The sequence below is a fragment of the Vombatus ursinus genome, unplaced genomic scaffold (assembly GCF_900497805.2).
Source record: "Vombatus ursinus unplaced genomic scaffold, bare-nosed wombat genome assembly UNPS02014841.1, whole genome shotgun sequence".
Classification (NCBI taxonomy): Eukaryota; Metazoa; Chordata; class Mammalia; order Diprotodontia; family Vombatidae; genus Vombatus; species Vombatus ursinus.
In genome coordinates this window covers 11,778,479-11,796,178 of record NW_020954619.1, presented here as the reverse complement: position 1 = coordinate 11,796,178, position 17,700 = coordinate 11,778,479, and the positions used below count along the sequence as shown (strand labels likewise).

The following is a 17,700-nucleotide window of genomic DNA, read 5'->3' as shown; positions in this document are numbered from 1 at the left end:
ATCAATAAAAACATGTTTTTAAAAAACATAGTCCAATACAAACGTTTCAAATATGAAGTTTAAAGGTTTTTAAGGAAAAAGGAGCCTTAAGAGTATAACACAGCCTATTTGTAAAGTTTGAAAGAAACATGATAGGAGCTCTGTCCTATCTATGCTTAAACAAACAGCTGTTAAGTGTGGCCTTAGCAAAAGAGGGTCAGGCCTGCAAACCTCCCTCAGGTGTTTCTTTGATACCTCGTGCTATTCTTCTACACCATAAGTAATGCCAAAGGGAAGCACAGAAAGTCAGCTTGCTCTAACATTTTAATGGTTCTATATTTTGCAAGTTACAAAGCAATTTCTATGGCTTACCTTGGCTTTGCCATCCTGGGCTGACATATATCCAACACACATGCTCTCAGTTGTATGACTCCATAGAAACTCCACTACCATGGGGGAAAAGAAGCACAAATAAATGCATTCAGATTAAGCACGGAAAATAAATCTTTGCATCTTAATAGAAGAGCTAAAAAATAAATCTTTGCATTTTAATAGAAGAGTTAAAGATAACATTTCCTTAACTATTAATACTCAATACTTTCTGTTCACTCCATGGTTTGAATTAAACTATGCATAAATGTCAAGAATGATTTAATACTTAAAGTTATGTAATACCATTTATTGTGGAATGAAAATTGAATTTCTTCCTTGTCAAAATTTATGATTATTACATATAAGAAATAAAAGCTCTTCTGTTTAGAACCTGCAATGTTTTTGTAAAGCCCTGTAAGTATACAAATTAAGTGAATGTAATGCTCTATAATACGGTTTCTTTTAAAAATAATTTTCTGAGTATAGTAACACACCAAAGTGTGTTTTTTTCCAAGGTAAACCAACAAGACTTTAAAGAAAACGTCTCTACACCTGTCTTTTAAAAATGTCAGAAGGCTGTGAAGATCAAAATGCATTACTTAAACACTGAAGCCTATGAATATTTAGCCATCAGTCTGTTTATATCTATCAGTCAATTAAGCCCGAAGACAAGTATGTGAATTCAGACACAACTTTAGGACCAGGGATCCTAAGATTTTGAAGCCTTTGCCAGACATCTGTGGAAGAAAAAACTAGGAGAAAAAAAAAGAGTTTTCTTTAGCTATGTGGCTTGCTCCCTCATAATTAATTAATCACCCAATCTGCCAATCTGCTCAGCAGACTCTCAACTGAAGGTTGCAAGAAAACACCATCACGCAAGTCAAGCAAGCAAGTTTTTACGGATGGTTTTTCTTCTATACTCAAAGTCTAGGATAGTCTAAATCTCTTAACAGTCACTGGTCTCAACAAGTCTTACTGAATTTCCCTCTCCATCATGACAATGAATTGTATTTGCATACAAAACTAACATTTCTTCAAATCCACTTTCATCCTTGTCCCCAAGCAAAGAATGATAAGTAAGCTTAGAAAAATAAAAAATGAAATAAAATGAGAAAAGAAAAAATTATTTTTTTTTTGCTTTGCAGAAAATCCATAAGGGCCTTCAAAATAGCAAACCACCTTGCTAATTTAAAATGCAAGCCAATTTGCAAAAATTGAAATTACTCAAAAGTTTTCAAGGACTATCTTTATCCCATATAAGGTGAGTTACACATGTAAGGAATATTTCTTTTAGTAGTGACCTCTTCATTATAATAATCTTTACAAAACACAGTAGTACTCAGTTATTCAAAATAACGAGGAAGAAGGGTTGACAATCTAAATAAAATCTGAATTATGAAATATTTTTAAAGAAACATAATTTTATTACTTTTAGAATTGACAACAAATCAAGTTAAGTGAACTGTTTTTAGAAATCTTTCAGGAACTTTTTTTAATAAGAGAATAATCAGCAAATTACATTCCAGTTTCTATTTATAGTTGTATGCTTCACAGGTACCTGAATAAATCTCATATTGTTCCAAGTATTTTTAACCCTACTCCTCCATAGTCTTACACAATTAATTTGTATTATGAGAAATAAATTTGCTAAGAGGTAAATTTATTTCAACCAGACTATGTTCAAATGATCACAAATACTGAATTAACATAACCCAAATTTTCAAAGTTTACATACATTCATATATTTACTTCCCTTTTTAAAAGGAATCAATGTACTTTACTTTGATGATAAATTTTTCATCTTTGGCAAGGGCTAATTTCCAGTTTCTACTTAAGACCTCTGAAAATGATATCTATTAGCCTTTTCGAAAATGGCTTTGGATTATTGTTTAGAATAATGCCAACCCAAAATTATTTACTGCTAGAATGAAACCCTTCACCTGCCTTAGACAATCTATTCCACTAGAAAACTGGGAAATATATACTAGCATTTAAGAGAATTTTTGAAAAGCTGAATAAAATACTATTACTGGTTAAATTCCTTCAAATATAAAATTTAATTTACATTAAACTTTAATTTTCAGTGTTACTTGAAGAGCCAATCCTTTTATTCAGTAGCTTAGTGGTGCTGTGGGTAGAGAACTGGGCCTGGAATCAGGAAGACCTGAGTTCAAATTTAAATTCAGGCACTTACTAGCTGTGGTGACCCTGGACAAGTGACAACTTGTTTGCCTCAGTTTCCTCATCTGCAAAATGAGGATAATAATAGTACCTACTTCCCTGTGTTGTGAGGATCAAATGAGTTAATAATTGTAAAGTGCTTAGAACACTGTCTGGCACTAGTAAGCATTACATAAATGTTAGTTATTATTATTATTATTATTATTAGTGGTAGTAGTAGTTTTTTAAAAAGGATAATAATAATAATAATACAGCTTCTTGTTTGAATCTCAATAATAATTAAAACTCAGAATTTTAATAGGAAAAGTATCATCCTTTACAATTAAAATGTTTCTATGAGACTAAAGCTTTGATTCCTGGTGAATGGGTCAAAATTTCCCATGTTCATCAAAAATATGAAGAATTATACGAAAGGGTTAGCAAATATTGTTAATTCAGTAGATAGCACTAATACTTAATTTTCATTGTCATAACTGGAACATTTATAAACTTAAGCTAACATTTGTAAGATACTAATACTAGGGATTGGGCCTATTTTTCAAAGCACGGGAAAAACTGTCAATAAGTAACATCAAGATAATTTTTAAAAGACAAAAATTGCTCAATATATTTTAACATTAATTTATGTGAAAAATGAAAATAAGATCTTTGATATATGTTCATCCACAACTGACATCAGAATGTCTCATGTTAGATGACTGTGATATGAGGAAAGGAGAAGCAGTGCCAATATATGGTTACAGTGACAAACTGTGTTCAACAGAGATGTGCAGAACATGTGTGCTACTGAGATGACAAGCTAATGGGTAATGGGAGGAAAATTAGAATGATTTGTACATAATGTTACAGACCAGTCTCTTTGCAAAATTGTTAAAATTACATTAACTGCTTTCAGACTACTGTATTAACCCCTCAGGGTATTCCTCCTGAGAGGGGTTCTACTTAAGTTGTACTAACAACATACTATGCGTGACAGCCCTCAACTCAAGTGCTGGGGTTTGCCTTCTAGTGGCATTTAAATTGCAACTTCCTCATCTTATGTTTTAGTGAACCGCTATTCACACATTGTTTTCTCTTTGGATCTCTCTTCTAAGCAAAGAATCTCCCAATCAGTCATCTTAAATTAAGATCAAGCAAGTAAAAGCTCTTTACCAGGGCTGTGGTAAAATTTTCTGCATGCAAATATATTCTATAATCAAGCCAGATAGAAAAAACTTCTGCCTTTTGATGATTTTTTTTTTAAAGTTTGTCCTCCAATTGTTAATAGTCCTTAGCAGAACTGAGTCCTTTGACCATTTAAATTCTCTCTGCTTTGCCTTACACCCCAGAATTTCTTACAAGGAAAATGAGAAGATACAATGAGAACCTACTTACAATGGGATGACGTCAAACCAGCTGGTATTCCTAAGCCCCTGAGTGGGTCATAGCAAACTCTATGCTATTTAGCATAGTGTTTAAATGACTGTTTATTTAATAAAAAGAATTACATTTATTTTAAATATTAAGAATGAAAAAATATAAAAATCCTCCTCTTAGAGCTTTTCTCAGAGCTATTTGAATGAATAATCCTTGAAAGTCACTTAACCTTTGCCTGCCTCATTTTCTCCATCTGTAAAATGGGGATAATAACTACCTCTCAGGGTTGCTGTGAGGATCAAATGAAATATTTGTAAAGCCCTTTATAAACCTCAAAATGCTACATAAACGCTAGAGATTATTATTATTAATGTAACTGTAAAGGACTCAACAAAAACCTGAAACAATGCTATACCATTGTGTTATCTTTTCCATCACTACTTTTATACTGCCACAGAATTCACACAAAATTCAATTACTGCCAATTCAATTTGTGTCACCAGACTTGTATGCACTGGGGATACAAAGCAAAAAAGGAAATAAATTCCTACCTTCAGGGAGCTTACATTCCATTCAGTGGATACAAGTACATTAATGCAATTACAGTTATAATAAAAATGCAAACACAGAAGGGGAAAAAGTGGGGGAGGCAGAAGGGGAGAGAATGAGGAAGTTGGGTGGGGTAGGGAGAGAAATCTAATATTTGTGGTAATTAGGAAGGCTTTACTTAGGAGGCAAGCTATGATAAAACATGACTGAAAAATAGCTAGGGATGGGGAACAGAGTAAAGAAATGAAGAATCTCAAAAGCCTAAACAGGTTCATAGACTTAAAGGGAAGGAAGATGAACAAAGAAAAATGATGGTCAAATCATTCTTTTTTTTTTTTTTTTGCTTTATGGTGAGGCAATCGGGGTTAAGTGACTTGCCCAGGGTCACACAGCTAGTAAGTGTTAAGTGTCTGAGGCTGGATTTGAACTCAGGTCCTGACTCCAAGGCCAGAGCTGTATTCACTGCACCACCTAACTGCCCCTCAAATCATTTTTTTTAATGGTAATTTTTATTTATTTTTTTGTTTTCAACATTTACTTCCATAAGATTTTGAGTTCCAAAATTTCACCCCATCTCGCCCCTCCCCCCACCCCAAGAGAGCATGCATTCTGAATACCCCTTCCCCTAGTCTGCCTTCCCTTCTATCTCTCGCCCCCCTTCTCTTATCCCCTTCCCCTCCAATTTTCCTGTAGGGCAGGATGGATTTCTGTACCCCATTTCCTGTATTTCTTATTTCCCAGTTGCATGTGAAAACATTTTTTTTAAACATGTGTTTTGGGTTCCAAATTTTCTCCCTTCCTCCCTCCCCACCCACCCTCATTGATAAGGCAAGCAACTCAATATAGGTTATACATGTGCAGTTATGCCAAACACTTCCATAGTAGACACGCCGTGAAAAACTAACTCTATTTCCCCTAATCCTATCCTGTTCATCCATTCATTCTATTCTTTCTTTTGACCCTGTCCCTCCTCAGAAGTATTTGCTTCTGATTTACCCTTTTCCCAATCTGCCCTCCTCTCTATCATTCCCCTTCCTGTAGGGTAAGACAGATTTCCACACCCAATTGAGTATGTATGTTATTCCCTCCTTAAGTCAAATCCTATGAGAATAAGATTCACACTGTAGGAGCCTTTTCTTTTCTGTTTTTTTGGGTTTTTTTTTTTGTGGGATAATTTACCCCATTCTACCTCTCCCTTTCTCCTTCTCCTCGTATATTCCTCTCTCACCCCTTAATTTTCAAATCATTTTTTATATCCTATTTTGTGGTCACAAAAATCTTGGGAGGCAGGCAAGATAAACTTTTATAGCTGAGAAAGTTGAGGTTCACACAAGTGGCTTACTCACATTTACACACTTAGAAAGTGGCAGAGCTAGGGCTAGCATTCAGCTCCCAGTTCTTCTGAGCACTAGTTCAGGATATAATATGTGCCACAAGAGACTACACATATTTTCATTTCATTGTACTGAAAACTGCTTGAAATGGCAAACCATTGAAATGGCTGAGGGTTGGATTTTTTTTTAAATAAAGAATTTGTTATTGTGATAGGATTTGTTACAATTGTATTTTATTAATCTGACAAGTTACTGAGCAGCTATATACAAGAGTGATTTATAGAATCTTTTGATATATGAAAAATTGGCTAATTTTTGAAAATATCTTCCTATTTTAGAAAATTGTCCTAATAAACATTGTTGCTAGTTAAATCAATATTTACAGTTCCTATATCACTCATATTTCAGAGGCCATGAAAGAATGGGTTCCAGGCGGAGACTTTACAGGGATTAATTCTAAGTCCAATGACTACAGATGGGGTAATGTACGAGTCATGTGATAGTCCATAAGAAAGGAGGAATTATGCATGGGGTATACATCGGAAGGTGACTACTTTTAAATAAGTATTAAAATTAAAAGTCTAGACTTGGAAAAATGAAACAGTTTTTTAAAAGGCCAAATAATATGAACATAAAGAGAAAGTACTCTATAGAGCTCATGTAACTTAAATGCTAAAATTTCAAAATATTACGTCTATCATTAATTCACTTTACAAATTCACTTTATGAACTTTATCTTCTAGTATCAGTTTCATCTTTAAAACAGGAAAAAGATCAGTCAGTCTTACAAAAATATTGTCAGTCTTAGTAATTAGAAAGTACTGTTGAAACTAAATAATAAGCATTGCCCTTCCCCCACAATGTCACTAGGCCCCTCCCACCTAACAGGTGTCTTTAATTCCATTTGAAAAACAGACTTCTTATTTACTTCAGAGAAAACCTGCTTTCTCTGCAAAAAAAGACTAAAAGCTGGTTTACTCTTATTGAAAAGTCACATTCTGAGAAGGTTTCTTTGTTTTCAACTTGAAAAAAAAATTAAATGGCCAAATTTTAATGTAGTGTAAATGCAGACTGAATTGCCTAGTCACAACTCCTTAAAAATAGAGTGTACTATGTAATGGAAATAAGTGATATTGCCGGGTGCCACAAGAATATATCTCCTTTGAAGTGCATGTGTTTATAAATGCTCGCCAAATTTTTAATGCCAGTAAAACCAAAAGGCAGTTTGGAATTTTTACTTACAGTAAAATGACCTTTTATCTTTTTAATGTTCCAGGAAGCATCAACTCAACCTAACATTTTTTTTAAAATTTTTAAACCACAGCATGCTTTGGTAACAGCAACAAAAATTAATCATTAGAACAATTTTTCCTTTTCTGAAAAAGGGGGAAAACCGCATAGTGTGAAGTGGCAACTGGAAACTGCAGAATTTATCATATTAAATGGAAAAGGATAGACAAATTTAGCATTTTTCAAGTCATATCAAGAATAAAAAATCAACAAGGAACATCTCTTGACCTCCCTGCTAGGAGAGGAAGTTTTAACTCTCAAAGCTTGATTAACCAAATATAATAACATATCATCATATGAAATTATTAAAAATACAGAATCTTGTTTAGATGAAGAGTTTAATATCTATTTTTTTTAAATAAGGCTTCTACCTGACTTAAAAGTGGTTGTTGTTTTTTTTTAATCTAGAGTTTCACTCAATGAGCATTTCAATCCCTGCTTTTCTATCACTGGCTTCCAATTAACAATAATGTTGCCTTTGTAGAAGGGCTACTGACAAAGATTCATTGCATTTCCAATATAAATCCTATAGCCCTATATCCCTAATGCTTGCACATTCTCAGCTTTTGTTTTTCCTAGCTGTCAACAATCCATGGAAAACCATGCAGCCTGTTTCTCATCATGCTGTGTCTCCCAAAAGGGCTCATCCAACCATGGAGCTCCTGCTCACTTCAAAGGGGGTTAGTTCCACGCTCAGATCAGTTCCACGGGGGCAAGTGAATAAGACAAGAAATGGGAGAGATTAGGAATTTATCCCATATAATTATATTTGCATAAACTCTAATTAAATGTATCTAATCACAAGTTTAAAATGAGAGAGAACTCATTATTTTCTACACTGGAAAGCTCTGTGTGCTTTTGTTTACATATTTATTAACCACGCTATGCGCAGCGGCATCAATAAAGCCCATCTGTAGAGGCCTGGAAAACACATGTAAAGTACACAATGGTACTTCAGCAGGTAAAAATACATTGTTTTTCTCTTAGCTGAGAGAAAATGAATTCTTTTCAGCTGTTTCATTCCATGGGCAGGCATTTGTTTTGTTTTAAGACAGTGATTCTCCATCCATGCTTTGCCAGCTTTTCATTACTGTGAGATGGGTGTTGCAACCATGTTCACATCTAAATTGTCCATTTATGAGAATATTTGCAAGTCTCTGTCTTCTGCTCTCTTTTTCAGCTGCTTCTGAACTTTCTTGCCTCTCCCCTCCCCATCCCACTCATCATTATCCAACATTCAACTACCATAACATTGATTTTTTTAAAAAAGGATAGAAGCATAGCATATTCTGTGGCAGTTCAAACTGGAAATACAGTGACAATATTTTCTTTTGCTGCTATTGAAGAAAGCTTACACTTGACCTCCCTTAAAATAATACCAGCGCATTTTACTATTTAACATCTGAAGTGGAGTCATATCTTATGTGGGTATGCAGGGTTAAGTTACAAAATATGCATGTAAAGTAAAAATCCAATACAGTCAAAATTATCCTTCGAAATCATTAGATGAGCCATTATACAATGCAATATCTTTATATCCATTTTAAGTAAAATGGTTAGGATCTCTTTAAAAGAAAGTAGTCTATATCAGAGAATAGATCGATCTGAGATGGTTGCTGTGGAAATAGAATGCAAAAATTATTTTTCATTATATCCAGCAAAGCCAGGAAAAGAGACAAGAATCAAGTTTTTTACTCAAAGGAAAACAAAAACAGGTGAAGATAGCTGGTAGAAAAACAGATATTAGAGGGAAAGTCTCACATTAATGTGATTGTATTCAGCCACAGCATAACTGTTCCTTCTTTCTGGTTCACAATGAGACAAAAAAGGACATGAGAAGTCAAAAAGAACGTAGAAAGGGTCTTCAAGCTATCTAAGAATGCTAGGAAGGCCAACTAAAGTTGTCACTCACATGCACCTAGGCAGAATGAATAGAGTGTGGGTATATGAAATGTTGATTCTAAAATCACACAGTAAGGCCAAGATGTTCAGAGAATGGATTTCTATCTCTCATCTCTTGTTCACTCCAGGACATACATTTACTTAGTAGAATGGCAACAGAATCCCTCTCTCAGTTTCTGTCTCTTCCCCTTTACTTATTTTTCTTTTTTCCCACCAAGTCATATAGCTGAATTCAGATAAGTTACATGTGGGTATAATGTGACACCTTGTACCCAACTTTGCATCAGTTGCTACCAAGTTTTAAAAAAAGCACCTGAATCTCAGAGTCTTATCATATGTGGGTTCTGATAATAACGAATTATCCATGAACTCAAAACTCCATTACAAATAATCAATTGGTCATATGAACATCTAGGGCTTTCACAAAACTTCCCTAGGCAGAAAGTAATGATTCATGATGTTTTCTCTTTGGATTCAATCTCTATTGCACCTGCACCTCAGACCTGTTAAGATGGGCCCTCTTTACCTCTCTACTATTGCTACCAGGCCTTGCCTGGCCCAGGGGGATCCTGACTCCTTTTCAAATTCTCTTGACTTTGGTGTGAATATGCCCTTTGTTTACCCCCACACAGACCACACAAATAATTATGGTTCTGGAGGGCAAGGACTGCATCATTTTTTAATCTTTGTCTCCTTCAGTCCTCAGCCCAAAGCCTTGTGCATAGTAGGCACTTAACATGTGTCTGAATTGTTGAACTGAAGGAAGATGGAGTCTTCAAAAGGATTTTATTACCAGCTAATGGAAATGACGCAAAATAAACCTTGTTTATAGAACACAGAATTGAAAAGTTACAGAGGGCAGAAACCTCTTATCCTGATAGATCTTCAGCTTCTCTACAAATGGTTGGCACAGCTCCTGGAGTTAAATAATCCTGTTCCAATGTAAGGTTCCTTGGCCTTGATTGTGAAATGATTGGCTATCATACTATCTCAGGAAAAAACGCTGCAATGCATACTTTTCTATGGTTACCTCCAGATAAACTCCCTGTTCTTTTTGCTTCAGAATTGGCATCCTCTCCTGGGCTCTTCTCAACAAATTCCGGGGTGCTTCCAGGCGCTATTAGTCCTTCACATTTGCAAAGCTCCACTCCATTTCTACAAACTTAGATGTATGAGTAATGGCATACATCCCCCCAGCAGGAAAGGGTTCACCCAAATCTCCTAAACTTTACAAGTTTGTAATCCTATACAAACATTACACATTTAATAATGACCCCATAAAATTCCCACCAGCATTAAGGGGAGAGTATTTTCATAACAGACGGTAAAGGCAAGAAAAAAAAGCATTCTGAATGTTGGATGAGGTAAAGGAGAAAGGAAAAGAAAAACATTCCTTGAGGAGTTATAGGAGTGAGAATGCTAAAAGAAAGAGAAGGGAGCAGCCTTTGGTCAAATTTGCTCATTTTGCTCCCCACTCTTCTCCGGCAAGAAAGTTTTTCATCTTTTGTTTAGTCACCCTGGTAAATGGTTTCTCTCTCCCCACCCCCTCTTCTTGCTTCCACAAAATAGCAAGAAAAAGCTGATCAATCAATTAACACACATTCATTAAACACCACATGGGTACACAATGTTAGGTGATAGGGATGCAAATACAAGAGCAAAATATTCCATTCCCTCAAGAAATTAATGTTCTAAAGGAGCGAGGGCAGCAACATTTGCATATATACGTACAAAAAGCATACAAAGCAAGTACTAGTATAGCAGCTCTTTCTGTGGTGGCAAAGAATTGGAAATTGAGGGGATGCCCATCAATTGGAAAATGGCTGAACAAGATTGTGATGTGATACTGTTGTGCTGTAAAGAATAATGAGGGGGAAGTTTTCTATGAGCTGATGCAAAGTGAAATGAGCAGAACAGAATTTTGTATACAATAACAGCAATATTGTAACAACTACCAATTGTGCAAGCCTTAGTTAGTCTAATAAATACAGTGATCCATGAAAATTCCAAAGGACTAATAATTAAAAATGCTACCCACCGGAACTAAGAGTACAGATTGAGGCATATTTTTTCTACTTTCTTTCTTTCTTTTTTTTAAATGTAGCTAATGTGAAAATATATTTTGCAAGACTTCATATGTATACGGTATCATACTTCTTGCCTTCTCAGTGGGTGGGGGAGGGGTGGAGGAAGGGAAAGAATATGGAACTGAAAATTAAAAAAAAAACAGCAACAAAAACAAGTACAGGGTAATGTTGGGAGGAAGACCCAAGAAGGTGAGGGAACCAGAAAAAGCTTCATGCAGAAGGTATCCCTTAAAATTAATTTTTGAAAGGATTCCAAGAAAAATACCTGAGGAAGGAGAGCACTCCAGGGTTGGGGGACAGCCAGTGCAAAGGCATGGAGATAAGAGTTGGAATGTTGTGTATTAGGAATGGCAAGATGGGCAGTATGACTGAATCATCGTTTGTAGATGGTAGTAAAGGGTAAGAAGGTTGTAAAAGTAGGAAGGTTGTATAGACTTGATATGACAAATACAAAGGTTGATATTTGGTCCTAATGGTAACAGGAAACCACTGAATGGTGGTTGATATGAGCAGGATAATATGGTCAGACTTCTAACTTCTGAAAAATAATTTTGGTATCTATGCAGTATGGGCTGGAGTGGGAAAATACTTGAGGTAGAGAACAATCAGGAGGCTATAAATGTAGTGTAGATGACAGGTGATAATGGCCTGCACTATGGTGGTTTCTCTTTGGGTGGAGAGGACATGGATGCAAGAGATATTGTGGCGGTAGAAAAAACAAGATCTGGCAACTGAGTATGTGAACGTGAGTGAAACTAAGAAATCGAGAAAGATACCATAGTTGCAAACCTGATGACTGGAAGGATGCCAGGTCCCTCAACAGAAATAGGGAAGTCCATGAGATGGGTACATTTAAGAGGAAGAGGTCTATTCTGACTGTATTGGTTCTGAGATATCTTTGTGACCTCTAGTTCAAAACATCTAACAGGCAGTTGGTGATGCAGAACTGAATCTGAAAAGATACTGGGGCTAGATACAGAAAACTGGTAGTCATATAAATAGAAATGATAATTGAACCTATGATCACTGACGAAGTCATTTAATGAAAGAATATATAGAAAGAAGAGTAGAAGGCCCAGGGTGTGACATGGATGATGTCCTAGTAAATGATTGTGGGGGAAAAGGAGAAGGGAAGAAAAAGAGGGAGTGAGTCAGAGGGACAGAGTCAGAGAGAGAGAGAGAGAGAGACACATAGAGAGAGATAAACAGAGATAGAGAGAGAGACAGAAAGACTGACTGATAGGATGCAGTGATTGCTATATAATGGCAAAACAAACTAACTCAAGTCCACCAAATCCAGAATGTGAACGGTAACAGTAATATGTGCATGCTAATTAGAAATCTTAGAATAACTAGTATTTGTTGATTGACAGGCAGGGAAGAGCTATCCTAAAAGTATATCCCTATACATGAGTAGCAAAAAAAAAAAAAAAAAAAAAAGCAGAAGTGGAAAGGAAAAGATGAACATTCCCCATACTTGGTTCTTGACTTCCTCTGATATTGTCTGTTAGGTAACCTATTTTCTGATCTTTGCCATATATAAAGCAACTAGTAATGGTTTTCAAAGAAGTCTGTCAAAAATTAATTGAAAATTTGTCCAGGCTACTTTTAAGAAGGAAGTCTTACTCTATAATTTTCAGAAGTATAGGTGATTACAGAAAGTGTTGAAATTAAAAAGCATTTTATTTTATGAAAAAGTATTTTATTGCATGCATTTAAGTACAAAATTTATATAAGAGTTTTAAATGGTGCCAAAAAAAAAGGAGCAGGATATAGAAGAAAGAATACTAAACTTGGAGTCAGGTTATCTGGGGGGGTTGAGTTTTGGCTCCAATGCTTACTGGTTGTGTGGCCATGGACAAGTCACATCTATGAGCATCAGTTTTTTCATCTTAAAAGGAGAATAATAATACTTTCAGTATCTGTTAGGTGAGTCAGGCACACAAAAGTAGGAAAAGCAGCATAATACAGCAGGAGGAAAAAACCAGTGATTTTTGAGCATATGTACTGAATTCAAATCTGCTTGGCTGCTTATTATCCATGTGACCTTGGACAAATATCTTCTCCTTCTGGTTCTCAGTTTCTTAATCTACAAAATAAGGAAGTTGAATTACAAATCTGCAGGATTTCTTATGGCTTAAAATTCCTACCCATGTAGTCTATGCCTGCTGACAACCAGGGGGCCAGTGAAGTTCCTGGGGGAGTCATGAAAAAAACCTAGCATGTATTGTCTGCTCTTGCTGCTACACTAACTACACTGGATGGTCAAAAGATATTGATTTACTGCATAACTAAAGATGAACAAATGAATTCTCAGGATTGAATTTGATGTAGACATAATACTGGGACAAATAATTATTATTTTACTTTCTGGCAGGCAATCGAGTAGCATTAGAGATCATCCTAAGGGGGTTATGTGACTCTTTTGGCTCCTTATGGAGAGACTTATTCAATGTCCATTTTTTTTTGTGATTACCTACCCAATTGTTCCTATTATCATTTATTACAACTGACAATGAACTAAACATCAAATACTGTAAGAAAACTGCTTCATAGCTCACAAAAATATGTATTTAATGAAGGATATCATCTTACATGTACGTACATTCTATTTGGCGGAGGGAAAAATAAAATACTTATGAATTGCTTTCAGGTCCTATAAAAAATACTATATAAGTATATAGTGGTATTATTTTTATACTTCTAAACAACTGAATGACAAAGGTCAACTACAAATGTCATTTCTATTGTAAGAGTTATGGTTAACAGAGTCAACTGACTCTGTTAGTAGAGTGTTGTAGAGTAGGGACAGCTAGGTGGCTTAGTGGATAGAAAGCCAGGCTTGAAATTGGGAAGACTCATCTGCATGAGTTCAAATCTGGCCTCAGATACTTAATAGCTGTGTGATCTTGGGCAAGTAATTTAACCCTGTCTGCCTCAGTTTCCTCATTTATAAAATGAGCTAGAGAAGGAAATGGCAAAGCACTTCAGTATCTTTGCCAAGAAAACCCCAAATAGGGTCACGAAGGGTCAAACGCAATTGAAATGACACAGCAACAAAATGTAGAGCTCTTGGATTCTGAACCCATTAAGCAATGTGATATAATTTAATTCAATTCAGCTCAATATCAAGAAGTTTTACATGTAAAACAGTATAGTAGTTGTAAGAGAAGATACATAAATTAATGACAACTCTTGCCTTCTTGGAGTTTTTAATTTATACTCTAAAATGCATATGCTTATTTTCAGACAAATGTAAGTGAAGCGGAATTAAAAATATATAAATGAAGAAGAGAAGCCCTCATTGTAGTAGTTTGTCCTTTCCTTACAGAAGAAGACTAATTTTCTTTATATAACTTTCATCCTCTCAGTAAATATATATACATATGTATGTGTGTATATATATATATATATATATATATATATACACACACACACTTAAACAAATATTGTAAACTCACCTAGAAGGGTCTGTTTATCTTGTGGGGAGTCAGGTTCTGCAGAACACCTGCAAGATCGAAGAACTATCACCCCTCCAAGTACACCCTCTTCACTGGCTAGGAAAGGTGAACCTGTAGAAAATTGAGAAGTGGGTTAGTTTTCAATGGATATTCTTTCCATTCCTTGTCCCTCCACTTTATCTTTTTAACTTTGGTTACCAAGACAGAAACAACAGCCAAAAAATATACATATTTTCTGATAACAGCACTACTGTTTTTTGTTCCAGGGTAACCTTGCAGGGATCGCTCAGGCAAACTTGGGCCTGCTCACTGTCTGTCTGGCAATGACAGTATTGAGCTCTGCCAAGAAGACTTCAGTGAGAGGCTGCATGTGCATCACTGAGTTCGGAATGGAACTGGAAACACCATGAGATTAAAGGACATAAAAACAAATGTATAAAAAACAAACAGAATGATTCCCTTTGATCATTTCTTAAGGATCACTTATTACCATTCTTGTCTTGTCAAAATTACGCCACCAAAAGCTCTGATTTACTACCTTAGGTTTAATTTTAAACAAACTATTACAAACATAAAAAAAGTTCCCAATGGCTTGCTTGAATAAGGGAGAAATTGTGTTCTTAATTTTGAGAGCCTGGCAGAAATGGATGGACCTCCTTGAGATCTCACACACTGAACCACTACGGTAATTTCAAAAGCATTATCTTTAAACCCTATATTTTTCTTCGTCAAGGACATCTTCTTACAACATTTGGCATAGATAATGTGGGAAACAAATGAAAAAATAAAAAGAACTATAACCAAATACAGTCATAAAATTGTACTTTAGTATAATACAGACTATGACTAAGTCAGCATACAGCAAATATTATTGTAATTACTAAATTTCAACTTCAATTTTTCAAATAACCAAAATGACAAAATACATTAAGTATTAAAATTATGTCATATACACTTTAATCTTTCATTAATGATGCAGAAGTGTTGACAATAAAACATTCTACAATGCTTCAAGGTCATTACATTGAGTGACAATAGTTATTTTATTGGAGAAGTGTGGAAAAGTAAGTAACAGAGAGTTCAGATCAATGGAAGGAAAGCCATTATTTTCACGTAGACTCTCCCCAAGTTATATACATTCAATAACCTCAATCTAAAAATCATGAATATTTCTTAGTTTTTCAGGAATAAAGTAGTTTCATTAAAATAAAAGAAAACCTAGAATTAAAGCGAATTAAAAGCAAATAAACCTACCCAGCAAGTTTTATCAGTTTGTTAATATAGTTATAGAAGAGAATGCACACACAAATGCACACACATATAAACACAAAGAGGTAGTATGGCACAGAGGAGAGACAGCTAGCCTCATATCAAAGAAGATCAAGTGATACTGGGCAAATCACATAACCTCTCAGTGCTCTAAGCCCGCTGTGTCAAACTCAAATAGAAACAGGATCCTTGCAAGCTGCATATTGATTTGGAAAACCACAAATGAACATTATCTATGTTGCATTGTTTTACTTATTTGTTTTATTAAACATTTCCCAATTACATTTTAATCCAGTTTGGTCTGCACCCAGGAGTGTTGCCGGTATCTGCAGCCAGAGTGTAAGAGGTGAGTTTGATAACTCTACTCTAGATAACACTCTGATATAGGAATTCTTATCTTGGAGTTTGTGAATTCATTTTTTCAAAAAATTTTGATAACTGTATTATAATATAATTAGTTTTCTTTGTAATCCTATTTTTTCCTGTGTTTTATTTTATGCATCTAAACCATTATTTTGAGAAGGGGTCCATGGGCTTCATAAGATTGCCAAAGGGCACCAAAACAGTTAAGAACTCCTACCCTAAGTGTCTAAAGTACAGAGAACATGCTTGTGTGCATAGTAGTTCCCTTGCCCTAAAGTTCCCTGTACCAATGAAATCACAAGTTCATTTCCTAACCTTATATACAACACACACACACATTTGTACACACACATACATTTCAAAGGATCACTTGCCACAGAATAAAATGTTGAAATAATCCACTTACAAATAACATTTCTATAACTAAAGTCCAACTATGATATCTTAACCCCAGGCATAGATTTTTTTTATTTTGCAAATTTCCATTTTTTATTTATTTCTAAACAGAAACACTGGGGACAGTGTGTTAAAATTTATCTTTTATTACATGTCCAAACTTTTAATAACGTTAGCTATACCAATAATCTTTTTTAAAATTAAATTTTTTTTAAGTTCCAAATTCTCTCTTTCCCTCTACTACTCCTCCACCCACTGAGAGGGAAAGAAAAACAAAACCCATTATGAATATGTATTCACACAAAACAAATTTGAGAGAGACAGAGAGAGAGAGAAATTTTCATATCAGCTCTGTTGAGAAGTAGACAGTATGTTTCATAATGAGTCCTTTGGTACTGTGGTTGGTCATTGTATTGATCAAAATTACCAAGTTTTTCAAAGTTGACTACCTTGACAATATTGCTGTTACTATACAAATTATTCCTCTGGTTCTGCACACTTTACTTTGCATCAGTTCACAGAAGTCTTCTTAGGCTTTTTTTTAAATTATCCTCTTCATCATTTCTTAAAGAACAATAATATCCCATCACATTCATATAACATAACATAACTTCTTGAGTCATTTCCCAATAGATGAGTATCCCCTCAGTTTCCAATTCTTTGCCACTATAAAAAGAACTGGCATTGTATTTTTATACATATGAGTCCTTTTTCTCTTTTTTTGATTTCTTTGGGGGGAGTAACAGTATTGTTGGATCTAAGGATACAGGCAGATTAATAGCTCTTTAGGGCATTTCAAAATTGTTTTCCAGAATGGATGGATGAATTCATATCTCTGACAACAGTGCTTTAGTGTACCTATTTCCCTAAAGTATGTCTCCTTCCCCAACCCCCAACATTTGTCATTTTCTTTTTTTGTCATCTTATGCAATCTGCTGAAAATAAGGTGGCACCTCAGAGTTGCTTTAATTAGTATTTAGACTATTTTTATATGATTATTAATATTGGCTACTTTTTCATATGGTAATTGGATTTCTTCCTCTGAAAAATGCCTATTCATGTGCTTTGAACATTTATCAATTGGGGAATGGCTCTTTTTCTTATAAATCTGACTAGGGTGTGTGTGTGTGTGTGTGTGTGTGTGTGTGTGTGTGTGTGTGT

General features: G+C 35.0%; 1 protein-coding gene across 3 annotated transcripts in view; it reads right to left on the bottom strand.

Moving 5' to 3' along the window:
* Positions 1–17,700, bottom strand: part of TASP1 (taspase 1) — a 274,462-nt gene that overhangs the window by 35,232 nt on the left and 221,530 nt on the right. The window contains exons 12-13 of one of the 3 annotated variants that reach the window (XM_027840257.1): positions 14,512–14,622; positions 352–425 (exon numbers count right to left, since the gene is read on the bottom strand). In XM_027840257.1, coding sequence (XP_027696058.1) covers positions 352–425; positions 14,512–14,622 — 185 coding nt within the window. Of the gene's footprint in view, positions 1–351; positions 426–12,765; positions 13,140–14,511; positions 14,623–17,700 lie in introns of those variants that run through there. The other 2 variants (XM_027840259.1, XM_027840258.1) reach the window with 2 other exon arrangements.